Source organism: Sprattus sprattus (genome assembly GCF_963457725.1).
Source record: "Sprattus sprattus genome assembly, chromosome: 1".
In the NCBI taxonomy this organism is placed as follows: Eukaryota; Metazoa; Chordata; class Actinopteri; order Clupeiformes; family Clupeidae; genus Sprattus; species Sprattus sprattus.
In genome coordinates, this window is record NC_137920.1 from 573292 (window position 1) to 600791 (window position 27500).

The 27500-nt window shown below is 42.9% G+C and overlaps 2 protein-coding genes across 2 annotated transcripts in view; one reads left to right on the forward strand and one right to left on the reverse strand.

Annotated features, from left to right (window-relative positions):
• LOC308368425 (NACHT, LRR and PYD domains-containing protein 3-like) overlaps positions 1-16256 on the forward strand; it is a gene marked incomplete at both ends in the record, with an annotated part of 17090 nt that extends 834 nt beyond the window's left edge. The window contains 8 exons of the mRNA XM_080842595.1: positions 74-144; positions 2856-2978; positions 3458-3580; positions 9442-9522; positions 10610-12514; positions 15020-15193; positions 15431-15604; positions 16193-16256. Of these exons, the coding sequence (XP_080698721.1) occupies positions 74-144; positions 2856-2978; positions 3458-3580; positions 9442-9522; positions 10610-12514; positions 15020-15193; positions 15431-15604; positions 16193-16256 (2715 nt within the window). The remainder of the gene's footprint in view (positions 1-73; positions 145-2855; positions 2979-3457; positions 3581-9441; positions 9523-10609; positions 12515-15019; positions 15194-15430; positions 15605-16192) is intronic.
• Positions 16257-18494: 2238 nt separating this feature from the next.
• Positions 18495-27500, reverse strand: part of gaa2 (alpha glucosidase 2) — a 28715-nt gene continuing 19709 nt past the window's right edge. The window contains 3 exon segments of the mRNA XM_080842712.1: positions 18495-20357; positions 21816-21962; positions 27152-27316. Coding sequence (XP_080698838.1) covers positions 20295-20357; positions 21816-21962; positions 27152-27316 — 375 coding nt within the window. The 3' untranslated portion in view covers positions 18495-20294.

A 27500-nucleotide genomic window follows, 5' to 3' on the forward strand; every position in this document is an offset into this window, starting at 1 on the left:
AGTTCTCCTCTTCTTCTCTAGGATGGAGGGATATATATCTAACAGGAGGCCACCCTCCCCAACCCCCACCTGTGTGTCCATGAAGAGTGATCGGTCCAATGATCGACCAATCAACTTCACAGGAGGAGACTCTTCAACTGGACAGTAAGATTATCACACTAGGATTCGTGCTGTGCATGTGTGTGAGTGTGTGTGTGTGTGTGTGTGTGTGTGTGTGTGTGTGTGTGTGTGTGTGTATGGTTGTGAGATTAACAGACAGGAGCAGTGAGAGGAAAGTTTTCATGATGGAGGAGTTTGTGTATGTGTGTGTCTGTGTGTGTGTATGTGTGTGTGTGTGTGTGTGTGTGTGTGTGTGTGTGTGTGTGTGTGTGTGTGTGTGTGCGTGTGTGCGTGTGTGTGTGTGTGTGTGTGTGTGTTGGTGTGTATGTGTGTGTGTGTGTGTGTGTGTGTGTGCGCGCTTGTGTGTGTGTGTTTGTGTTTAGGTGTTTATATGTTTATGTGTTTATGTGTTTGATTAGCAGACAGCAGCAGCGAATCAGAATCAGCTTTTATTGGCCAAGTAAGTTTGCACAAACAAGGCATTTGTCTTGGTGCAGTGGCTCTCAGTGTGCTTACACATAATACACAAAATATACATCACAACACAAAACAATACAACAGTGCAATGGTCAGCAGTCCAAGAAGTCTGAAAAAGTATACAAGGAGTATATATACAATAGTGCAAAGTGGAGAGTCCAGGAAGAGCAGGAATAAATCAATGCTATGCAGTATGAGTATGACAGTTATACAGTAAGGGTGAATTAAATAAATATGGTTGCAGGGGTAATTGTACATTGGTTATTTTTCACAGTGCCACAGAGGGTTAGCTGTTCTGGGTACTGTTCGCCGATAAAGAAGCGTTCTGTTTTTTTAGCCTGGAATCTAGCTCGCTAAACTGCTTAGCGAGCTAGATTCCAGGCTAAAAAAACAGAACGCTTCTTTATCGGGTTCGGCCAAGCAACTTCTGATGAATTACTATAGTAACATATCACTTAGCACTAACCTTTTCCAGGGCAGGCTAACCAAAGTTTAGCTGGCTAAGCTTGCCACACCCACGGCAAAAGTAGGGATCCCATGACAAGGAGTCATATTAGATAGCTTGATTAGCTAGGAAGAGTTCTTTGCGATCGCAAAGATCCATTTTTCCATCATGATGAGTTCTTGTCTGAGCGCTACCGATCCACCCGACAAGGAATAATTAATTTAAAAGACCTTCTCGAGTAATTTATTATTGCAAACACAGTCGAACATTGAATGTCTTCACTTTTTTGCGAGTGGTAGCCTTCATTTTTGTAATGTCGGCGATGCGGAGAACAAAGCACTCATAATTATATGACAGTGATATTAGTACAGTTGAGACATGGGTACAGTTGATACACCCGAAATAACTTGCATGCGCAGTATTACGTATAAGTAATATCTTCAGATTGTCTTTCAAAATAAGCATAGTCTCACGCTCGTAAGTGTCGCAAACATTTCTGTATTTTTACACCAAACAAACTACTGTCGGGAAAGGAAACCTTTTAAGAAAGGAACGCCAACGGCTCCGTATTCTGCCAATAGCCTGTGGCCCAAAACGCTGCAACTCTCCAGCAAAACTCTCTCCAAACGCCATTCGTCTCCATCCTCTTCCGGTCTACATACTTCCGGGAATTTATTCTCTTTTCGAGTCCCCCCGCTTCATGACCTCTTCACTTTTAATCAGCCAGTGTTCTAACTACCCCCCCCCCCCCCCCCCCCCCATTGATGACATGACGAAATAACATATAAATGGTGTGAAAATAAATATACAAAGTAGAAATAAATATATTAGTGTGCTTGTACATCACAGCAGCAATTCTGAAACGTGATGTTTAGTTTGCACATGAACACTAATGTCTTCTTTGATCCCAGGAAATTTGAGCACATAACCCATCTCCCTTACGGAGCTATTGGTGAAAGTTGTTTTACCTACTTCATTGCAAACGTCTAGTTTTTGTACAGTAGTGAATAAAGTACTCTGTCTTCTACACCATAGCATATCATTTTTGTAGAAAATGATTAAGGTGGATGCATGATAAGAAGAAAGAAATACACACAATATATTTTCATTGCTTCAACATCTTGAATTTCTTATTAATGCATTTACATTTAGTCATTTAGCAGACGCTTCTATTCAAAGCGATGTACAAGGAGATGTAAAACTACAATTAGTACTGAGGGAAGGGGGAATCAAACCAGCGATCTACTACATTCAAACCATGTGCTCTACCCACTGCACCAGTCATGTATATGACACTTAAAAAGATATTGCTTATAAGACAGCCTATCGATAGTTTCTTATATTGCTGTTGCAGCGGCGGCAGTGTTGGATTTTGACATGATTATGGTCTTGAATTCTTCATAACGCGTACATGGTCATATCCTGCCTTAGCGGGGGGAAAAAAAAAAGTCTTTTTCTTTGAGTTTAGACTATTGTACTGTTAAAAAAATCCTAGTTTTGGTGATCGACCTTTCTTGCCTTTTAAAGCAGGACGTGCACGCGCAATTTAGCTGATGAGTTTAGCCTGGGACAAATTAACTTGAGGTTTAAATAAATTAGCACCCGTCGCCAGACCGGTTTGGCCTGTTCTCATTTAGCAAGCTATATTATCTCACGTCGCAAGCTAAATTAATTAACTTAGCTTCAGTTGTACGCCGAACAGGACCTAGAAGATAGAGAGCAAAAGTTTTTTTTTTGAAAGGAATGTTCTCATGATGGAGGTGTGTGTGTGTTTAGCAGATATTATCAGTGTGAGGAATCTTCTCCTGATGGAAGTTCTCCTCTTCTTCTCTAGGTTGGGGGGATCTAGCTTTAACAGGAGGTCACACTCCCCTACACCCACCTGTGGGTCCATGAAGAGTGACCGGTCCAATGATCGCCCAATCAACTTCACAGGAGGAGACTCATCTACTGGACAGTAAGATTATCACACTAGGATTCATGCTGTGCATGTGTGTGTGTGTGTGTGTGTGTATGTGTGAGTGTGTGTGAGAGTGTGTGTGTGTGATAAGTAGAGATGAGCAGTGAGAGGAATGTGGTCCTGATGGAAGTTTTCCTCTTCTTCTCTAGGATGGGGGGATCTAGCTTTAACAGGAGGTCACACTCCTCGACTTCCACCTGTGGGTCCATGAACAGTGACCGGTCCAATGATCGACCAATCAACTTCACAGGAGGACACTCATCTACTGGACAGTAAGATTATCACACTAGGATTCATGCTGTGCATGTGTGTGTGTGTGTGTATGTGTGAGTGTGTGTGTGAGTGTGTGTGTGTGTGTGTGTGTGTGTGTGTGTGTGAGTGTGTGTGTGTGTGTGTGTGAGTGTGTGTGTGTGATAAGTAGAGATGGGCAGTGAGAGGAATGTGGTCCTGATGGAAGTTCTCCTCTTCTTCTCTAGGATGGGGGGATCTAGCTTTAACAGGAGGTCACACTCCCCTACACCCACCTGTGGGTCCATGAACAGTGACCGGTCCAATGATCGACCAATCAACTTCACAGGAGGAGACTCATCTACTGGACAGTAAGATTATCACACCAGGATTCATGCTGTGCGTGTGTGTGTGTGTGTGTGTGTGTGTGAGTGTGTGTGTGTGATAAGTAGAGATGGGCAGTGAGAGGAATGTGGTCCTGATGGAAGTTTTCCTCTTCTTCTCTAGGATGGGGGGATCTAGCTTTAACAGGAGGTCACACTCCTCGACTTCCACCTGTGGGTCCATGAACAGTGACCGGTCCAATGATCGACCAATCAACTTCACAGGAGGACACTCATCTACTGGACAGTAAGATTATCACACTAGCTGGGACATGCACATGAGTGGGCATCAGGGGACAGGGGCGTGACAGCAACGGTTAGTGAGAGTTTAAAATTATGTTGGCGAAATTTGCGATCAGATGACGGGGCGTGGCAGCGGCAGTTAGTGAGAGTTTAAAATTATATTGGCAAAATTTGCGATCAGATGACGGGGCGTGGCAACGGCGGTTAGTGAGAGTTTAAAATTATATTGGCAAAATTTGCGATCAGATGACGGGGCGTGGCAACGGCGGTTAGTGAGAGTTTAAAATTATATTGGCAAAATTTGCGATCAGATGACGGGGCTTGGCAGCGGTTGTGACAAAAAAATAATGTGTTGCCCCTTTTTTCCAGGGCAGAGCAACTGCCTTCAAAATTCTGTACACGTCCCTGCTACTTATCATGGTGTGCGACATTGTTACAGCTACCTGTCAAGTGTCACCGATAGCTGCAGCAAAGGGAAACACACAGTATAAATGGAAGACCAGGTAAGAAATAATTATTGCATCAAGAAGGCCTATGTGACAGATGTATTAAGCGTAAGAGGCTATGTGATGCCAAAGTATGTTAAAGGCAACTCTAATGTCATCCCTCATGTGTTTAGCTGAGAGGTAGAGAAGGCAAGCACAAGCAATGCACACACCAGTGTAACAACCGGCTCAGGATTGTTACAAGAAACGAGACAACCACAGCTCAAAGTTACGGGTGTTTATTTAATGAAGTTTAAACACGCTAAACAAAGTATGCTGCAGCTTGTCCGTTCTCCCGGTGTGCGGTAGAGCAGGTCTTTTGTAGCACGCGGACACGCCCCCACGCAGGTGGAACCTGGGCTAATCAGCACCTGGGACGAGACACAGCCATGCAGACAACCATACCAACACTCGCACAACACAGGACACCAAGGAAAGCGGACGAACATAAGGGTTCGTCACACCCTCCCCCTTAGAAAAGTTGACCGTAACGGGTCAACGTACAACAACAACAATAATAATAAGCACAGAATGCAGAGAATAGCACACAGAATGCATAGAATAACACACAGAATGCATAGAATAACACACACAATGCATAGAATAACACACAGAATCCATAGAATAACACACAATGCATATAATAACACAGAATAACACACAGAATGCATACCTGCATACATAATTACTACATTATCATGGCCAGAATAGCCAGCCTATAGTGACAACCATAAGCACCCACAAGTAACACCACGTGACCATCACGCTCTTACCTTATCTTACCTTATTTAACATTACATATTATACATTTTATACTTATCTTTAACCCACTCAACCCTTGTCCCTTCTGCAACAACAGCCCAACCCGGGCCCTGGGAGGCTAACGGCAGAAGACACAAAAAGTTATAAAAGGTATACAGACAAGACATTAAACTGGAAAAAGTGGGCAATCAGGTTTCCAGTGCCCACTACCCAGACAGTAATGACACCTCTTGCTTGAATCTAACTGGGCAGTAGGCTCCCTTCTGCTGAAAGGCCGCCCCACATACAGGAGGTGGGTAAACAGTATGTGGGAATGGCACAGGACCACCTGCACCCCTCTGATGCCATGTTAGCAACACACACCAATAGGACAATGATAATTTAGCCAACAATGAATCAAGACTCACAGAAGATGTTAAACTCGCACCAGGAAGACAAAACTTGCGAGAATCAGAGATGTTCGCAGAGAGAGAGCGCTCCAACAAGAGCGCGCGCGCACACACACGCACAAGAGAGAGAGCGCGCAACCGAAGCAGAGAGCGCGCACACCAGCGCCAAACAGGAGGAAGTGAAATGTTAGACACAGCAGGATATAGCCGAAATGAATCACAAACAATTGTTTTTTCACCTATATGAAAACACAAGTTATATAAATCGTAGACCCTTGCTTCACACGGGTGCCGTGGCGGGTACTTAATGCACACAACAATAGCCCACAAGTTCGAAAAGCCCCAATCTGAGACAGGCCAAACTTTGGAATGTGCCCCCGAGACCACTGCTCTATCCACGTTCCCCGTGACTGCGAAGACGTTATGAAAAATGAAGACACGCAAAGCAATTTAACTCGCAAAAAAACTAAACGACTTATACCTCACAGGGAAAGCGTTTGTTTGAGATACAAAAGGCCACTTACCTAGAAAGAGAACAGCGCAGCTATACGCTCACTTCAATGAATGAAAAATAGAGACAAATGAGAAATGCTTGTAGGCCCACAGGCCAATCAAACCAAAAGATCTGGTAGCAAACACAAATAATTTAGGCGTAAATGCCAACGCGGAAAATGTGTATCGAAACGAAACCAACAACAAAAGGTTCATGTACGTTACTGACGTGACGGTCTTTACAAAAGCTCAGAAGTTATAGCGGAGGAGAAGAACACAGAAACAATCAGTTAGTAATTAGAAGTTACCAAGTTCCTCCAAAGCTCCTCAACGAGACCAAGTAGGCTACTTAATGAGTGAAAAAACACAGGCGCAAAAGGCGGATCTAAGTTTCCGAAGTAACCAAAATAATAATAGGCTGTTTTGGACGAACCCCCACTTGTAACAACCGGCTCAGGATTGTTACAAGAAACGAGACAACCACAGCTCAAAGTTACGGGTGTTTATTTAATGAAGTTTAAACATGCTAAACAAAGTATGCTGCAGCTTGTCCGTTCTCCCGGTGTGCGGTAGAGCCGGTCTTTTGTAGCACGTGGACACGCCCCCACGCAGGTGGAACCTGGGCTAATCAGCACCTGGGACGAGACACAGCCATGCAGACAACCATACCAACACTCGCACAACACAGGACACCAAGGAAAGCGGACGAACATAATGGTTCGTCACACCAGTATCTAAGGAACTAGGTAAGCTGATTCCACTCATGAGATTGCTTTATGTTTAAAATATTCAGTTCATACAATCTGCACAAAAGACAATTCTGTCGTGTCGATTGGATGTCTAAGGGACACGCCCCCGTCATCTGATCGCAAATTTGCCGAGCAACCTTAGCCCACTCCTGTGCACGTCCCTGGTCCTCAGTCCTCCTCTCTCAGAATTCTGCACTCTACACTAAACAACACCCAAAATAGGATTTCGAAATGTAACCATTTTGAATAAATTAATTTACGTGATGAATTATTTCCATCATTTATTCTTATAGTTAAAACGAAATGTTATAAACTGACCATCAGCAGACATGAAGCTGAGTTTTCCTACCAAAACATTAGCATGTGATAACGGGCTGGTTGTCTGGTAGGCAAACTAGCCATCTGATTATTTAGGCTAAACGTGGCAAACTGAGCCTCGATTTATGAAGGTTTTAATTCATTTCATAAAACATAATGATGATTGTTCATTTGTTATACATTTCCGCAACTTAAAACTCACCTTTTCTGACAACGTTAAAGCAGTTTTTTCATCGACACAGAAGAAAACAACCGTGACCGTCTCTTAAGGGCGAAAGTGCAGGCTCAGGTGCCGGTCGCGTGCAGTAACAGAGTAAACAGAGGAGGGCGCATGCCCCCCCTCCCCCTACTGACTTTCTCTCTCGTTGCCCATATGCTTATCAATTGGAAGTGAAGAAGGCTACTTTATGATATGTTTAGGGTGGCGATTTTTTAAAACTAGGTCTACATGAAATTCTGCAGGTATTTAAATTTACTATTAAACTATTAAAATGAACTTTCCTCGGAGGGGCACTTTTACTCGAGGAGGGCAAACGGGCAGTTGCCCAAGCAACGTCCCTGAAAATTAACGTGTTGCCCCTTTTGCAAAAATCCTGTGCACGTCCTTCCCTAGATTATTATTAGATATATATATTTTTTTTCTCGGAGGGGCACTTTTAAAACGGGCAGTTGCCCAAGCAACCTTAGCACACTCCTGTGCACGGCCCTGATAAGTAGCTGTTAATTCGGCAACAGAACTTTGTCTGCTGAACATTTTGTAATCATGAATGAAATTAAAACAAGTGTTACGTTAAATTTTCTTTTTAACTGGCCTGTCAGTTCCAATAGTGACATCCTCGTCCTCAGTCTCCCCTCCCATGTCAACTTTGTTTCTATTCAGAACAACCTACAGTAACGTGCAGTAGCGATTCAACCTCTTTCACACACCCTCCGATAGCAAGCATCAGTTGAATTACGTAATGCGCAAGCGAGATTGGCTATGCTACGTCACACCCCTAGTGGCCGTGCAGTCTGCGCAGGAGAGAGACATTGAGCATAATGAGATACAATGCATAATTTGAGTGTATGGACCCTCAGGAAAAAAAAAAATTATGATGAGGAATGTTCATGTTGACAAAGCCCATGAAACACCTGGACATTCCGTGTCCCGGGAGAATTTTGAAATTTTCCGGGACAGGGTACAAAAAAGAAGGACAATCCTGGTAAAATCGGTACAGGTGGCAACACTAAGCCTTAACCACACACACAAGCCACAGGATTTGAAATAAAGACAGTAAAAGTGCTGGCCATGTAAGAATAGTGATCAAGACGACGTTATCAGTTCACAGGCCTTTCTCTCTGTTTACATTCCTGTATCTCTGGTAGAGAAAGGTGCCATCAACACTAAGATCGTGGGTTCACAGGAGCACACAAACTGGTGAACCTGTAAAGATCCACTGTACTCTCTTCAGCTAAATGAATATATCAGTTCATAGAAGAACTGTGACTGCATCAAGTGAAAGTGAAAGTCCTCTCTATGGCAGAGGTGGTGTAGACACACACACTCTGAAATTAGCCTCTGCATTTAACCCATCCAGGGAAGTGACACACACACACACACACACACAGTGAAGTGAAGTAACACTAACCCGGAGCAGTGGGCTGCCATTGGCGGCGCCCGGGGAGCAGTGATGGGGGTTAGGTGCCTTGCTCAAGGGCACTTCAGCTGTGGATGTGGGCATGGGAGAGCAGTGGTCTACCACTTCCCCCGCCAACATTTTTCCTACTGGTCGGGGATCGAACCGGCCACCCTAAGGTTTCCGGCCTGAAACCCTAACCAGTAGGCCACGGCATACTGCTTCAGAGTAAATACACTTACAATATGTCCTATATACTATGATCAGTGTGTGTTCATCATGAATCATCAGTATGGGCTCAGTACTGGATTATATTGGCTAACAACTCCACACTGTGTTTTAACTCCAGAAGAAATATATTGTTATTAATTGGTTGGATTAGAGGCCAAAAAGCAGAATATATTGTTTTACTTTGTCTTTTGTGTGATTTAACATGACAGTAATATGACACAGTGAGATATGGTGTGTGTGAGGGCACACGTGTGTGTGTGTGTGTGTGTGTGTGTGTGTGTGTGTGTCCTGTATCTCTGGTAGAGAAAGGTGCCAACAACACTAAGATCATGGGTTCACAGGAGCACACAAACTGATGAACCTGTAAAGATCCACTCTACTGTCTTTCAGCTAAATTAATAAATAATTTCATAGAAGAGCTGTGACTGCTTCAATCATACTGTTTCAGAGTATATACATCTACAGTGTGTCCTATGGTCAGTGTGTGTTCATCATGAATCAGCAGTATGTGTTCAGACCTGGATTATATAGGCTAAAAAACTCCACACTGTGTTTTAATCCCAGGTCAGACTCGCCCGTCTCTGCCAGTGAGTTCATGGTGCCTCCATCAGACGTCAGAAGACTAGGAGACTCTTCTGCTGGACAGTAAGATCATTGCTGCAGTATTCAAATTACTTTAAGAAGGAATTTCTTCTGAACTCCACTTCTGGTGGATTTATGAACACATTTGGCATTCATGAAAGTTTTCTCATCTGGGATTTGTTCTAAACTTCAGAAGACTTTCAGAACGCGAAATAGCAGTCGTAAATAGACCAGAGTTTTCTCAAATGCGACTCCTCAAAAAAAACACAAGATGCCCCACTAGGCCACTCCATGTTAGAAGTGTTAAGGGATGAATTTGAGAGAAATCGTCGGTGATTGCGTTCACATCAACTCTACAGACATCCCCGGATTAAAATAATTACAATAATAATAAATACGAGAAATATTTGTATCATTAACAATTACGTTTCACATTTATAGTCATGACGAGGCATTGTGATTTTTTTGGTAAGTAAATAAATAAATTAGCACTGAACTCAAACGCGTTGATATAGCCATTGTGGAATATGAATGGACACATTTACATCCTGCAACAGTACCTCCACCTCTGCCTGGTGAAGTTAGATCTCTGCTCACTTTCCAGTTTGACATAACTCGCTTTCGAGGAGCTGCCGGGGCATGTACGTATGCAAATTCAGGTGCACGAGAACGCAATGTAAGAGACCTCTTTCGGGGGAGCACAGCTCAGAACACTTCTGCTGCGTAAGAACACATTTTGAGGCGTTCATGAATCCGGCGGATATGTTTTTCTTACGTTGTTTTTTTCAAAATCCGTAAGAAACATTTCAGAAGAAACTTCAGAATTTTTTTGAGAATGAGGCACATAGCAACACTGAATAGACAAAGTCAAAGGTACTAATGATGCGACTTCCAGAACTCCTGCAACCCTCCCAGCATCAGCAGGTGAAATGTGGTGAAACTGAGAGAGAATGACTACAGAGGAAATATGAAACTTAAAGTAAATAATAAAGCAAGTCACTTCAGCATTAATCACATGAGGAAGGAGCATGAGGGGAGAGCTCATTAATCACATTAGCCCTACCTACATCCCAATCACACTGGTCCATCAATTATTGTCTATGTGTGTTTTTAATAATCTGTAATTATTTGTTTTTATTTTCCTACACAGTTTCCAACTTGGTCAAACAAATTCAACAATGAATAAAATTCACAAGTCTCATCTGCAGAAGAGGTTTCAGCCACTGATTGAGGGCGTACCAAATAAGGGAGACGCCAGACTCCTCCATGAGATCTACACCGAGCTCTACATCACACAGGGGGGAAGAGGGGAGGTCAATGATGAACATGAGGTCAGACAGATAGAGAGAGCATCCAGGAGAGAAGCAGCACAAGACAGACCAGTGAAATGCAGTGACATCTTTAAACCCTTATCTGGACGACCCAAACCCATCAGAACAGTGCTGACAAAGGGAGTGGCTGGCATTGGAAAAACAGTCTTAGTGCAGAAGTTCATTCTGGACTGGGCTGAAGGAAAAGTCAATCAGGACGTCCACTTCATATTTCCTCTTCTTTTCCGAGAGCTGAACCTGATGAGGGAAAAGAAACTCAGTCTGGTGGCTCTTATTCAGCTCTTTTTCCCTGGAATGGATCCAACCGTCTTCAGCCATTCACAGAACAGAGTTATGTTTATCTTGGATGGTCTGGATGAATGTCGACCTCCTCTAGATTTCGACTCCAACCCAAAGTGTTGTGATGTGACAGAGCCAGCCTCAGTGTACGTGCTGCTGACAAACCTCATCAAGGGTAATCTGCTTCCCTCTGCCCTCCTCTGGATCACCACCCGACCAGCAGCAGCCAATCAGATCCCTCCTGAGTGTGTGGACCAGGTGTCAGAAATCAGGGGATTCAGTGACCCACAGAAAGAGGAGTACTTCAGGAAGAGACTCAGTGATGAGAACCTTGCCGGCAGAATCATCACTCACCTAAAGTCATCCAGGAGCCTCTACATCATGTGCCACATTCCAATCTTCTGCTGGATTTCAGCCTATGTTGCAGAGAAAACTTCAGATGATTCAGAGAAAGTAGAAATACCAAGGAGTTTGACTCAGATGTACACACACTTCCTGATCATTCAGGCAAGCACCAAAAAAGAAAAGTACACAGAGAGAAATGAGATAGATGACGAGATGACCTTCAAACTGGGGAAACTGGCTTTCCAACAGCTAGAGAAGGGCAATCTGATCTTCTATGATGAAGACCTGAGAGAGTGTGGCATTGATGTCACAGAAGCATCAGTGTACTCAGGAGTGTGTACTCAGATTTTCAGACAGGAGGTTGGGCTGTTACAGGGGAGTGTTTTCAGCTTTGTGCATCTGAGCATTCAGGAGTTTCTTGCAGCTTTATACGTGTTCCTGTGCTTCAGCAACAGAGAGAGAAACATGGCTGACCAACAGCAAACCTCTCAGCTCTCTGGTCTGTTCAGAGCTGCAACACTTCATGACCTACACAAGACTGCAGTGGATCTGGCCCTACAGAATAGGAATGGACATCTGGACCTTTTCCTCCGCTTTCTCCTGGGCCTCTCATTGGAGTTCAATCAGAATCTCTTAAGACACCTTCTGCCCCGGACAAGAAGCCAATCACAGAGCTCAGAGCAAACAGCCCAGTTTGTCAAACAGATGATTAGAGACCAGGAAACGTCAGGAGATGAAGATGATTCAGACAGAAGGATCAACCTCTCTGTCGGAGATCAAGATGAATTACACAAAAGGATCAACCTGTCCGTCAGATATCAAGATGAATCACACAGAAGGATCAACCTGTTCTACTGTCTGAATGAGTTGAATCACCATGCTGTAGTGGAGGTCATTAACAGAATCTCAGGAACTCTGTCTGTAGAAATGCTCTTACCAGGAGAGTGGAAGACTAGGAGGTTTAAGTTTGAGATTTCAGAAGAGCATCTGGATGAGTTTGACCTGCAGAAGTACATAAAGACACCAGAGGAAGATCAGACTGAACTCCTCAGTCCAGATGATGTTCTTCAGAAGCTGGTGCCAGGGGTCACAGCAGCTTTGTAAGTAGACCTGTAATCTGTGACTGTGTGTGTGTGTGTGTGTTTGGGGGGGGGGGGAGGGGGATATGGAGTAGAGTGATTGTGTGTAAAATAAGTTGTGTGTTGCGCCCTTTGATGTTTTTTTTTGTATCTGTGAGTGTCACTCTATAATGGGTCAGCATGTGTGGTATCTCATTAGTCACAGGATAAGGTGTGTGTATGTCTCTGTGTGAGGGTGTGTGCATGTCTGTGTGTGTGTGTGTGTGTGTGTGTGTGTGTGTGTGTGTGTGTGGGTGTGTGTGTGTGTGTGTGTGTGTGTGTGAGGGCGACCACATTTTGTGTGTTGTGTCTGTGTTTGTAAGTATAGTGTAGTTGTGTGTGTGTGTTTGAGAAACACTTATGGTCTGTGTATGTCTGTTTAGTAGTACTACATTTACATTTACATTTAGTCATTAAGCAGACCCTTTTGTCCAAAGCGACATACAGGGGAGAGAACAGTCAAGCTACGAGCAGTAGAAACCTGGTGTACCAATAAATACTACTTTACCTAAGAAATAGAAAAACAAAATAGAAAAGTAAAAGAAGTGCAGGAATGTACCTGCTGTAAGTGCAAGTTAAACACTAGTTGAAGTGCCAGTTAGGAAGGGGGGTGCTCTCTGAAGCTTCTGAAAGATAGAGAGGGACGCCCCTGCTCTGGTAGTGCTAGGCAGTTAGTTCCACCAACGTGAAACTACAAATGAAAATAGTCTGGATTGACTTCCTGTGTGCCGCTAGAGTGAGATGGACGCATAGTAGAGAGCTCCTCTAATCAGTTTTAGAAAAATATCAGAATTATATACACTTAAAATCCAATGTGAGAGGAGGGAAGATGACAAAAAGATGCCTAAAAAGTCAGGAAATGGGAAAGAAGGAGAAGAATAAATGGCCACAAGTAGGAGTAATGAAACTAGCATTAACAATGTGCTAGAAAGTCTGTCTCAACTGTTGATATTCTCTTTTGACTGTTAAAATACACCTACCATTACAATTTTAGATCACACATTTCTTTGCAAGTGGCCAAACTTGCGAAATCGGCAGGGGTTCAAATACTTATACATATATATAGGCTAGATGTCTCGTCGGGTTGCAGGCCAACAGAGTCGAACATCCGCGCATGGTGGCCATCTTGCCACAGTCAGCGCGCTAACCTATACACATTGTGTTGGTAGTGGTACATGTACTTTTTAAACAAACATAACTTGCTCAATTTTCAACCGATTTTTAAACGGCTTGGTTTGTTATCAACGTCAGAGATGTAATTAAGACACTGCTAATGACACTACTAATGCATAATTCAAATTATAACCATGGGTTTTCATATGAAAATCACATTAAACAGAACAGATAGGTGCAATAAATACACACATGCACCAGGTATTTATGTAATTTATGTTTAATCAATATATAATCAATATACTCAGCATACAGAATGGCAACACAAGATATATGTATACTTTTATAATAGGAATATTACTAATATGATACAATAATTAGAATTATAACATGTTTAATTGCACAAGTAATAATTCTGTAGAAGGAACTGCTACTATATAAAAATGCTGATGTTAAATGTTTGCAATACAAATGTTAAAATGTTTCTGCTGTCAGAAATTGCCTGTTTTAATGATGTGATTGTGGCTCAGGATTTTGTGGGCAGTTATTTTTTCTTTTTCATAACGAACAGGATAACATTAATGTCCTGACAGTGGCAATGAGCTTTACTTTTGTATTTGCTTTGATAACATTGTTTAAGTTGAGATTTACACTAAATATTTGATTTACCTGCTGATGTTAAAAAATGAGGCACTACAAATGTTATGGCACTTTTGTTCATATGGCAGAACATTTAAAATAAAAATGCGCTGTACACTACTTTTGAATTCATTATGAGATTTTGCGTATAAAAATGCTATTAATCGTGAATAATCAGGGAAAACATCTGATTAATTGCGATTAAAAATTGTAATCGTTGCCCAGCCCTAATATTTCATTGTGCTTCCTTTTTAAGGTTGGTTAGTGACATGACGACATAGGTCAAAAGGTCACAGACCGGCGCGCCTGCAGCAAATAGGGAGCTTGAGTTTTCATATCTTGCCTACATCCCACTGTCAGGGTAATTCTGCAGCGGGGCCTCACGTGTTTTCTTTGTCTACCCCACTCCTTTTGACCTTGTTCTCCTTATGTGTATGTTGTGTCTGGATGCTACTGGATGTCCTAAAATTTCCCTCGGGTATGCATCCATCCAAGATCAAGTTACTGCTTACTACTCATTAATCTTATAAGTTACCAACTTTTATAACTGGCAAAGGGAGCCTTATTGTACAGTGTGAAACAAATCACCATGTATTTATCAGTTACTTACATTTATGACTGGCAAAACGGAGCCTTGCATAGTTGTGTGTGTGTTGTGTGTATGTGTTGTTCACTGTGATGAGGACGTATGGTGTGTGAGTGTAATAATCAGATGTGTCATTATGTTTCTCCCAGGCTGGAGAGTTGTTCCCTCACAGAGAAGAGCTGTGCTGCTTTAGCATCCGCTGCCAGATCAGCATCCTGCAGTTTGAAGCATCTGAATCTGAGTTGCAATAAGATTCATGATGCAGGAATTCAGCATCTCTTGAACCTCTTCAAGAATCCACACTGCAAACTGGAGACACTACTGTGAGTGTTACCAAACAACAGAGATGTGTGTATTTGTTGAATCCCCACTACAAACTAGAGGAACTTTGAGTGTTAAAACACTACAACATAGCTATATGTGTGTGTGTAGAAACAAGAGTCATTGTTATTACATTACAACAGATTGTTTGTTTGTTGTTTCTGTGTGTGTATGTGTGTGTGTGTTGTAAAGGTAGAGTGTGTGTGTAATAATCAGATGTGTCATTATGTTTCTGCCAGGCTGTATAATTGTTCCCTCACAGAGAAGAGCTGTGCTGTTTTAGCATCAGCTGCCAGATCAACCTCCTGCAGTTTGAAGCAGCTGGACCTGGGAGGCAATGAGATTCATGAGGCAGGAGTTCAACATCTCTCTGACCTCCTCAAGAATCCACACTGCAAACTAGAGGCACTAAAGTGAGTGTTAACTAACTACAACAGAGCTGATTGTGTGAATGTGTGTCTCTCTCGCTGTGTGTGTGTGTTTGTGTGTGTGTGTGTGTGTGTGTGTGTGTGTGTGTGTGTGTGTGTGTGTTGAGTCACCGCTGGATACGCCACAGTGTGTGTAAACACACAACAACAGAGCTGTGTGTGTGTGTTTTGTAGGAAGAGTGTGTGAGTGCAATAATCAGATGTGTCATTATGTTTCTCCCAGGCTGAGGCATTGTTCCCTCACAAAGAATAGCTGTGCTGTTTTAGCATCAGCTGCCGTATCAACCTCCTGCAGTTTGAAGCAGCTGGACCTGGGAGAGAATATGATTTATGATTCATTAGTTCAGCATCTCTCAGACCTCCTTAAGAATCCACACTGCAAACTGGAGATAATAAAGTGAGTGTTAACACTACAACAGAACTGCGTGTGTGTGTGTCTCTCTCCCTTTTTCTGCCTCGCTCTCTCTTTCTTTGTGTGTGTGTATTGCCACATGGTAACAGGTAAGTCTGTGTATCCCTGTGATGAATGAAGGATGATGCGGCTCAACACATTAATAATTGTTTGTCTTCTAGGGTGAATGGTAAAACCCTCAGAAGGGAGAGTCCAGCAGCAGCAGCCTCCGCTAGCAGCGGGTAAAACAGCCCCAGCAAGGCCAAGTGAAAGTCAAGGTGAAAAAGTGAGAACCGTACACCCAAAACAGAAGAGCCATCTGTCTACATGCTGATGGACACTGATCTTTAATGCTGGAATAGTCATTCATGAACGCCAAAACATGGATGATGGAGGGAGGGAGGGAACCAGAGAAGGACTACACAGAAGGAGCAAGAAGACGACCCCACACGCCAGCATGATCCCTTCGGAGGTCAGCAGCAGAGACTTTGCTCATGCGCTCTAAATTGTTCATTGGACTTTTTAGCAGGTTCATTTAGGATACTTGGAGGTCTAAAAAATATGAACTGAATGATTGTTTCAGACACTTCATGAACTGGCGCCCCTCTGTTTGTGTAAATAAAGGGTTCACCTCTCAACTAACTTCAGAATCCTGACTCATTGTCTAGAGATCTTCCACCACACCAGTCAAAGGCCCAGCAGGTTATCTGGCATTTAAATTTTTGTTTGGAAAACCAACAAGATATCTCTGTTTTGCATTCACTAATGTAATTATTTAATGACCAGTTTGTATGCAACATCTTTACATTTATTGTCATTTCAATTCATTGCTTTGTGCAACTTCAAAATTACATTACAAGTTATTTTTCTCTAAAATGTTGGTATAGTTTTGTCTGTTTGTGCTAGTTTACAGAATAACTAAAGTAAGGGCATCCTGATCATTGGGACCAAACCCCCACTGCAGTTCGAGTATAATAATGCTATATATGAAAGGCCCTTTAAGAAAATACAGTTACCATGATGCCTTTTACCTGGAGGGGTAACAATGTATGTTTCCCACCGAAGTAGTTTGTCTTCATTTTGTAGGGGGGTGGAATAAAAAGTCTTCTGCATGCTGTAGAGATGTTTAACAAAGTCAGATATTCACAATAGACACTGGCAACAGCGAGACCTGGAACTCATCTTCATAGCCAGCGTTAGTTTATCCGGTGTCTGATGAAGAGAAGCTCGTAGGAAGTTTGGTTCACCGTCACAGAGCTGGGAGCTGAAGCTAATAAGTTCGCCTCCATCACCTTATTCCTGTCCGTCAACCATCACGGACTACTGATGTCGTCACTACGGGGTTTATCGGTGACGGGAAACTGTTATCATCTACCCTGAGTACTGCAACAGTGAGAGTGAACTTTATCGCATTTGTTTTTTTTGGATTTCATTTTTCAATTTGAACATGCAGAGTAAAGTGCATCAAGCTAAATTCTAAATTCTTTCTAGTTTGACACGTTAGCTCTTAGACAGAGCCTTTTTGAGTCCATCCAGTGATTGATTGGTTTTTGAGACATTTAAGGGGTATGTTCCAAGAGTGGTACATTCAATCGAAAAAAGCTACTTTGCCTGGACTATAAGCACATGTGGTCTAGAGTTAGGGTTAAGTGGCCCGTCACTTTACTTAACATTTGGGTTCAAAAGTTGAACCTCATTAGAGTGAATCTGTCCATCTGCTGTTGACCAAGTTGCTCTGGTACCAACCATGCTTAGACCGGATGGATGTATTTGCTGTTAAGCACTTTGAGTTGCATCGTTTTGTATGAAAGGTGCTATACCAATAACATTTATTATAATTGTTATTTTTAGCATGTGGCTAGCTAGCTATAGCAAGGGAGCTGCTAGGTAGCTACACCTGTGCTTGAAGAGGACAGACCTGATTAATGAGCTAATAGCTAGTCACATGCTAACTAGCCATCCGCTCGTTAATCAGGTCTGCCCTCCTCAAGCACAGGTGTAGCTACCTAGCACTCTCTCTGCCGAGGCCTCAAGAATGAATGAATGAATGGATGAATGGATTAAATAACACTGAGACTCAGGAATGAATGGATGAATGGATTAAATAACACTGAGACTCAGGAATTAATGGATGAATGGATTAAATAACACTGAGACTCAGGAATGAATGGATGAATGGATTAAATAACACTGAGACTCAGGCAGGAATGAATGGATTAAATAACAATGAGACAGGAATAAATGAATGGATGGATTAATTCATTAATTAATTAATTAACACTGCTCTCTTCCAGGCACACACAGACACAGACACACACACACAGCTCTCTTCCAAAAGCACTTCATCAGGCTTGGGTCTCTAGTGGCAAAGCAGCAAAAAATCGATAAAACTTGAACGGAAAGCAGACACTGACACACACACTGATATATAGTGTCTGCACACAAGTCTTTATTAAAACAGAACAATCATAAAATCAGCCCTTCACTGAGATAGAGGGAGGGATTAAAGCAAATGACAATCATCTCTTCCTCTTTGACTGTGTGACATCACACACACACAAACACACACACACTCAAGCATGCGCGCACACATCATCACACTCACACATCATCAAACGCACGCACACACACACACACACACACACACACACACACACACACACACACACACACACACACACACACACACACACACACACACACACACACACACACACACACACACACAGTCAGATGTGATTCTGTGATTACACTACTAATTTATTCACAGAAATCAACACAAAACAAGTGGACACCCACACAGACACACACACACACACACACACCAACACCCAACAGAGATACAGTCACCAGTTGAATAAGGTGTTGAATGTGAGTTGTGAGCCAGAGGTCACACAGGAAGTTTAGGGCCAGACAGACTGCATCTCTTGAACCCTCCACATTAAAAGCCTTAAAAACTACAAATCCCAGCGCTCCACTTCCTATAAGGCACAAAGCCCCCAAAAAACTGCCAGGTCACCCAATTATGAACCAATGGCATGGGTCAGAGAGGTGATCACCTTTAACCAATCAGGGGTCAGATCACATCTATGAAACCTGCTGAATGTGTACGGTGGCCCCTGAAGTCCAAACAGAGCATAATATAAAGTACCCTTCTAGTCCAGTAGTCTGATATCTGTTGACTCGGCACTAATGGAGTACATATGGGAGTCTTCTTCTCCAGTGCATTCTGGGTGTTAGCATCTCGTGTCTGTTGAACAGAGACTCCTGATTGGCTATTAGCATCTCGTGTCTGTTGAACAGAGACTCCTGATTGGCTATTAGCATTTTGTGTCTGTTGAACGAAGACTCCTGATTGGCTACTAGCATCTCGTGTCTGTTGAACAGAGACTGCTGATTGGCTATTAGCATCTCGTGTCTGTTGAACAGAGACTCCTGATTGGCTACAAGCATCTCATGTCTGTTGGACAGAGACCACTGATTGGCTATTGGCATCTCGTGTCTGTTGAACAGAGACTCCTCATTGGCTATTGGCATCTCATATCTGTTGGACAGTACAGAGACTGTTGACTGGCTTAGGCTTGTCAGGTTTACTGATCTAAAGTTAATACCATCAAGCGTCTTAATTAGTGCAAATCTTGCTGGTTAACCATAGACACACACACACACACTCACCCTCACACACAAACACACACACACACACACTCAGGTACGAATGATCGGGTTGGGTGATCGCAGGAAAAGGATAATTGGGTTTTTGTTTTGTCCTCAGTGAGTTCTACACATGTGAATACACACACACACACACACACACACACACACACACACACACACACACACACACACACTATTGCACATTTCCTTGTACAAAGCAAAGCAAGAGAGTTTGAATTGAGGGAACAAGAGAAGATCGGCACACACACTCACACACACACACACACACACACACTCAATCACACTCACCACATACACACACACACGTACACTCACACACACACACACACACACACACACACACACACACACACACACACACCTCACACACTCACACACGCCTCACACACTCACACACACCCACAGTGACTCGCTGCATCTGCATTAGGTAAGATCATGTGACCGCTCCGAGAGCTCTCATTGGACGAAGCAGAACACGGACATGGCAGGCGTAGGTTCATGGTGAAGCTGCGGAGCGAGGCTGGAGTGATGTCCCATCCCTAAACAGAATTCCCAAACAGAATTCCCAAAAACATTCCTGACTCGGACAAGCTGATGTTCCCAGAACGTCTACATCCAACTGATGGTGAAGTTCTGGCTCAAGTTCAAACCCAAGTCAGTCACAGTGAGAACCTAGAGAGAGAGAGAGAGAGAGAGAGAGAGAGAGCAGGGGAGTTGGAGAGAGAGAGAAAGAAAGAGTGAGTGGGAGAGAGAGAGAGAGAGAGGGAGAGAGAGTTTGAAAGAGAGAGAGAGAGAGCGTGAGTGGGAGTGAGAGAGAGAGAGCAGGGGAGTTGGAGAGAGTGAGTGGGAGTGAGAGAGAGAGAGAGAGAGAAGGAGAGAGAGTGGAAGAGAAAGAGAGAGAGCAGGGGAGAAATGGAGAGAGAGTGAGTTTACAAGTACATAAGAAAGCAGCTTATTAATCAGTGTTGCTCAGTCTTCCTAAATGACACATTAATCTGAAGGTTACTTCTCTTAAGGCGAGACACGGCAGGCAAAAACATTGTTTTTTCAGCAGTGGTCAATTTTGAGATTTTGAGCTAGTTCACTCCCTAAACATGTAATCTTTCATACTAGCATAAAGAAAATATCCTTATTATACATAAGTGTGTATATTTATCCACATTTTGTCTGTTCGCGCCGTCAGTATTTTCCTAGGTTTCCTGGAAAGTTAGCATTCTAACGTAACGTGCAGTATATCGGCTTTCTGATGCATGACATGTTTGGTTCCGTTGAAAAGCGCTGTATCTTCCACAAAAGGCTATGTTATCCAAATAAGGACATTTCCTTTCCAGCAGTAACCAATGATGTTAGTAAAAACGTGGCTTTAAACCTAAGGACGCAATTTCATTGGTTTGCGGTGGTTTCTGATAACGTGATTCGTTCAGACGCATCACGTGGTTTGGCTTGACACTTCCTGAATCTTTAAATGCGATTTTCTCAAAATGAGTTTTTTGTCATTCTCTGGTAGATACTTCTCAGCCTATGTAGCACCTATGTACACCAAACTTTCCAGTTATACACTTAGCAGTATTCTGAAGATATGTACAGAAGGATTTGTTAATTAATCATTCCTGGCCTGATTTATGTGACATTTTGATCAAAAAAAGGTGGCGAAAATTGTTTTTTTAAGGCTATAGACAGTATATTTTGATTTTCTAGGTAATGAAAGCAGATATCCTGAAATCCCTCTGTACATTTGTTTGCATCTTGTATGACAACAAAATGAAAATAAAAAAAATCACCTGGCTTTATCGTATGTCCAGATATATCTACCGGAAATATATGCAAATTTGCGCATATTTAATTAGATAAGGCCTAATTTGCATAATCAAACATAATAATTTCAGAAACTTGTAATACATTTTTTGTTCATACATGTGTAAGTAATCAACTGAGGAAGTTTCATGGTGATATCTATTATTTAAAAAAAATACCCAATTCACCTGTAGTGTCTCGCCTTAACCTTATTTCCCCTGCAGAATGAGTCATAGAAATAGCCCCGCCCACTGAGCTCATTAAGTCATGACTATCTTACCTGATTGGCTCGGTAGGGCCCCGCCCACTGAGCTCATTAAGTCATGACTCTCTTACCTGATTGGCTTGGTAGGTGAATTCTGCATCTTGAGAGTTCACTGTAACTCTCTGGGGTTCCGCCTTCACACCATAAAAGGAGACAGTTTCCACGGTGATGTAACTAGCCTCCACATTGTTCTGCAGCACCTCTGAGGTCATAGTGCTCTGAGGAATCATGGGTAATGTAGTTTTTAAGGAATGAACACATACAAGGAGAACATTTTGAAAATCTATTTGTTTAGGAGAATTGTAGTTGTTTTGGGAAACTAGTTAACCCTTTGGCGAGTACGTTCTTTTCAACAATGCTGTGCCCCCTGGAGTGAAGTATTTTCTGCGTCCCCTCTAGAATTCTACACTAACGTTCTATAGTGCTGATATTCTTATTATGGAAATGCGCTGTATTTAGTGGCTTCGAAAACAGAAATGTTACCATATTAAATTCAGATTAGCTCAAGTCACATTTCTATGTAGACCCGTACGCTATCAACAATACCAGGCCATCAATGTGGATCTGACACTCGTCGTGTTACGTAACAGTAACGGTATTTCATGTTCTGGACGGGACATTTTTTTTGTAACAACTCCTTGCATTCCCAACCACAACACAACATGTTAAGTTGTGTTTATGTATGCGTTCATGCATCCAGAAAAGTACTGTCAAACGTTTGTGATATTGTGAAGGACGCAACAACCAGTTGCCGTACGCTGCTGCCAAGAAGCACAACTGAACTTCCTGTTTGCATCACTGCACTGCACCTCGTGTGCACAGACGTCTGTTTTTCACCAGGTAATCAATCAAACATTATCCCGACAGATTATTGTAAAAGTATATTGTGATGTTTACTGTTAGAATGATATGTTGACGTTGCATTCGCTTAAGATGGCGTAAACCTAAATGATCTTCATCATTATGCAAACCCAAGAAGTTAAACCACGATAGCACCGCTTGGCTTCCCCCACCGAACGCATTAGCTTGGTGTAGAAACACCGAACAAGCAAACACAAAGCGATCTCAGTATTTTTTTTAACTGATAAAAGCGTAATTTATTTTGCGGAGAAACGCTGAGCATACGAACACAAATCGCATCGCAATCAATCGGTATTGCAACACCTCGGCTGTAGTCTTCAGGAATGTATGTTTGGCTGATAATGTCATAGTTCTGTGAAATAGCTATAACCAGGGCTCTTAATTAACACTAGCGAACCGGCCAAATGCTGGTAAAATGTTGGTTTGACTGGTAGAAAAGACCAACTTACTTTGACCCATTAGTGAGTGTGCGTTTGGCTACTACTATAACATCTACTAGACATTTTGGCTGGTGATAAAAAAAAAGTTAGTTATAGCCAGGGCTGGGCTCCAAACTATGATTTGAAAAGGCTGTTAATTTTCCAGGATGTAGTGTACTCTGTAGGCTACAAACTGACAGGCAAGAGCAACCCTAAAATTGTAGGTCAAATATAACATCAAAACTGTTGATAATAAAGCTTTCATACACTGATTTGTACCGTTGATGCCATCATAACACTTGCATAGTTTATACAAGTAGTGGTGTCAATGCACAACATTCGTCATGTGTAGGCCTACTATTGGGAAATTACTACTAGCTATAAGCCTAGTGGACAAACACAAACACACATTTAGTTTCAAATTTTGAAAACAATTTTAGTGAAAGAATATTGTAAACATGCTAGAATTGAACTTTCATAGCTGTTGTCTTTTATTTCCTAACAGTTCTTCTAATATAATTTCAGGGTGTGGTACTCCTCGAAACAAGGGACTGCACACAATGCAGTGTCACAAGGTGCACAGAAGAACCGTGTCATCTTCCTCTGCCTGGGCCGCCTTGTGGTGTGGAGACAAACTTTGCACTGCCTCCTGGTGCTTTCTCCCTGGGCAGTGGTCTTCGGCACTTCACAGGGAAAGTGCCGCCCAGTCAGTCTAAGGGGATTGTCCAAAGACAGGCGGCCAGCAGTTGGAGCATTCCTGGGGCAGTGATACTGCTCCAGAAGCTGCCTCATGAGCTCACGCCGAAAGACTTGGTAGGGAGTGACCCTCCCAGTGAGCTGCTGATGAACAATATGGGAGTTGTGGATGGAGCAGTCCACCAGATGGAAAAACACCTTCTTGTACCATTTTAGTGTCTTTTGCGTGCAGTCCACAAAACTGTTTTTCATATCAAATCGGTCTACTGCACCCATGCTCCCATTGTACTCAATCACACAAGAGGGCTTTCGTTTTGAGACTCCAGTGTAATCCACCCTGCCTGTGTCAACCACTGTGGCCTTGCTCATGGTCGACAGAAGGTGGACGTCTCTTTTGTCATGCCATTTAAGAGCCAGAAGCTGCCCTGACTTCCGGTAGTCCACCTCCCCCTTCTTCATTTTATTTTTAAAAACTGGCATCCCCTTCCTCCCTTTCCTCACTGTCCCACAGGCCCCAGTTTTGTGCTTAAAGAGGTGGAGGAAAAGCACCGGACTCGTGTACCAGTTGTCAACGTAAAGGGTATGGCCCCTCCCCAGAAATGGCCTGAGTAGCGTTGTGACTACTGACCCAGTCACCCCAAGGCCAGGAACATGTTGAATGTCTGAGGAGGAGCCCGTGTAGACAATCATGTCCAAAAGGTACCCAGTCAGCACATCACAAAGAAGGAAAAATTTGATTCCAAATCGAGAACGCTTTGAGGGAATGTATTGCCGAAAAGAAAGCCGCCCTTTCCACAGCATGAGGGATTCGTCAATGCATAATTTTGTGTAGGGGGTGAAAACTTTCTTGAAACTTTTGGTTAAACTTGAGAGGACAGGCCGAATTTTCCTTAAGGGGTCACGTGGGATCATGCTGGTGGCGTCTGCTATGTGGAGGGATCGTAGAATTAACAAAAATCTGTCCTGGGAAAACAGGGTGCGGAAAAAGGGGGTATAAATCATTGGGTCCCGTGACCAGTACTCCTTCACAGTATTTTTGTGGACGATAGCCATCAACAGTACTGTCACCAAGAAGGTGTACATCTCTGGAATGGTCGTGTTGACCCACTTCTCCATCTTCCCTTTCCCACCTCCCTGTTGCCGGAGATGGTGGGCATATTTGTTTGTCTCCTCCGCAATGTTGCCTACAAAATCTTCGGACATAAACAATTTGAAACACTCCGACTCTGACATTACCGGCAAGGATGTAACGCCAGAGTCAGATTCATCGAAGGGGTGGATGAAGGGCTGGTGTGTCTCGTCCGCCGTTTCCCACACCAGGTCTTGTGGTGCCATTACATCCTCCTCCTCCTCCTCCATCGCAGGGTTGTGAACTACCTCCTCCACCACCATATCAGGGGTAAACTCATCCTCTGAGTCTGACTCTTCTGACACTTCGTCGTCTGACTCAAGTGGCACCAGGGGTATATCATCAGAAAAAATCATATCAATCACCTCACTACTAGTTAATCTTCTTTTGGCCATTTTCTTACCGTGTATGTAAGCCGTGTACCGTGTATATTTTTCCTGGGGGATTTGACTATTCTTTCAGCAGTGTTCTAACGAACCTGAGGTATTGTGTGGCTAGCTGGTTAAGCTACTGAAAATGACAATAAATACTCAGCAAATATTCAATGACGACGACTTTATTTGTGTGTCAATTCTCCACATGCCATATGTAAACAAGAGTACATTTATTCCGGTTTCATAATATCCAAGCAGTTGTAAAATATGTGTATGATGAAGACCAAAGAAATAACATGATAACTCAAAAGTCTGTTTCTTTCTGTCCAAGTTGGCAATGGGCGCCGCCATCTTTGGTTTGGGGGAAAATGTAAACAAAGGCTGTCGAATATGTGGCTAACGATGTGGCTAGCTAATAATGATAAGAAACTCACTTGAGTAATTGGCTTTATTTGCGTCTTCCTTCTCCACAATGCATGTTATGGTAAGTGCAAGTATTCCGGTTTCAAAATCTGTGAGGAATTGTAAAATGTGTGCACGGAAACTATAATATAAACAGCACAGAGACAGACGTCTGTTCCTTTCGGCGCCGCCATATTTGTTTGGGGATATGTAGCCCTCTTGTATTGGCTAAGGAGTAACGATGATGATAAATCTGCATGAAAAATGCCTTCATTTACGTCTTCATTCTCCTCACGGTATGTTTCAAATAGTACAAGTATTCCGGTTTCATTATCTATGTGAAGTTTTAAATGTTGTGCATGGAAAACCCCTAAAAACATGACAATATATTTTGTCACTGTATCTCCGAAGTCGATATGGGCGCAGCCATTTTGTTTGCCAATGGATTAACGACGAGAGCACAGCCAAGCAGACGGTTGCAAAATAGACGTTTTTTGTGTGTGTATTTTGTGCACTGGTGAAATTAATGTCCAGATTTGGCAGCAGAGTAAATAAAACTTGATTAATCAGCAGCAGGAGCCTCTGTTGCGACATAATGAGAACTCGGCGTTCGGAGAAAGTTCTAATCACAAATATGTGATCGTACTCCCAGGGGACCAGCCGCGGCTCATCACAAATATGTGACGGTACTCGTCAAAGGGTTAAAGGGCCAAAGTTAGAATCTGGTTTGTGAGAGTAGTGGAGTGGTTTCTGCAGTGCTGGTTTAAAAGGACCCTTGGCAGAAGTTTGTTTGTGAGTATACTGGGTACTGGTTAAAAGGACCCCAGATGGAATCTGGTTTGAGAGTGTACTGGTTTAAAAGACTCTAGATGGAATCCAGTTTGTGAGAGTACTGGTTTAAAAGACTCTAGATGGAATCCAGTTTGTGAGAGTACTGGTTTAAAAGACTCTAGATGGAATCCAGTTTGTGAGAGTACTGGTTTAAAAGACTCTAGATGGAATCCAGTTTGTGAGAGTACTGGTTTAAAAGACTCTAGATGGAATCTGGTTTGTGAGAGTACTGGTTTAAAAGACTCTAGATGGAATCTGGTTTGTGAGAGTACTGGTTTAAAGGACCCTAGATGGAATCTGGTTTGTGAGAGTACTGGTTTAAAGGTCCCTAGATGGAATCTGGTTTGTGAGAGTGCTGGTTTAAAAGACTCTAGATGGAATCTGGTTTGTGAGAGTACTGGTTTAAAGGACCCCAGATGGAATCCGGTTTGTGAGAGTACTGGTTTAAAGGACCCTATATGGAATCTGGTTTGTGAGAGTACTGGTTTAAAGGACCCCAGATGGAATCCGGTTTGTGAGAGTACTGGTTTAAAGGACCCTATATGGAATCTGGTTTGTGACAGTACTGGGTACTGGAGTACTAGAGTGGTTTCTGGCTTAAAGGACCCTTGTGGGAAGCTGGTGTGTGAGTACTTGAGTGTGTGTGTGTGTGTGTGTTTGTGAGGACCCTTGTAGGAAGCTGGTGTGTCTGGTACCTTCTGGATTCTGAAGCGGATGTAGGCGTGCTGGTTGGTCTCGTAGGTTGCTATGGTTTCCCCATCGTCCCAGAACAGGTCACCCTCGGCAACGGCCTCCTCAGAAAGAGCACCAATCAGATGCATCGGCTGCCCACTGCTCACCCAGAGAGTGATGTTGGGCCTCTACACACACACACACACACACACAAAGACACACACACGCACACCAACACATTAATACCTACAGATTAAAACACACAAACGTTGTGCTCTCTCTCTCTCTCTCTCTCTCTCTTAATCCCCCCGCCAAACACACACACACACACACACACACACAGACCTTGTGCCGTCTCTCTCTCACACACAT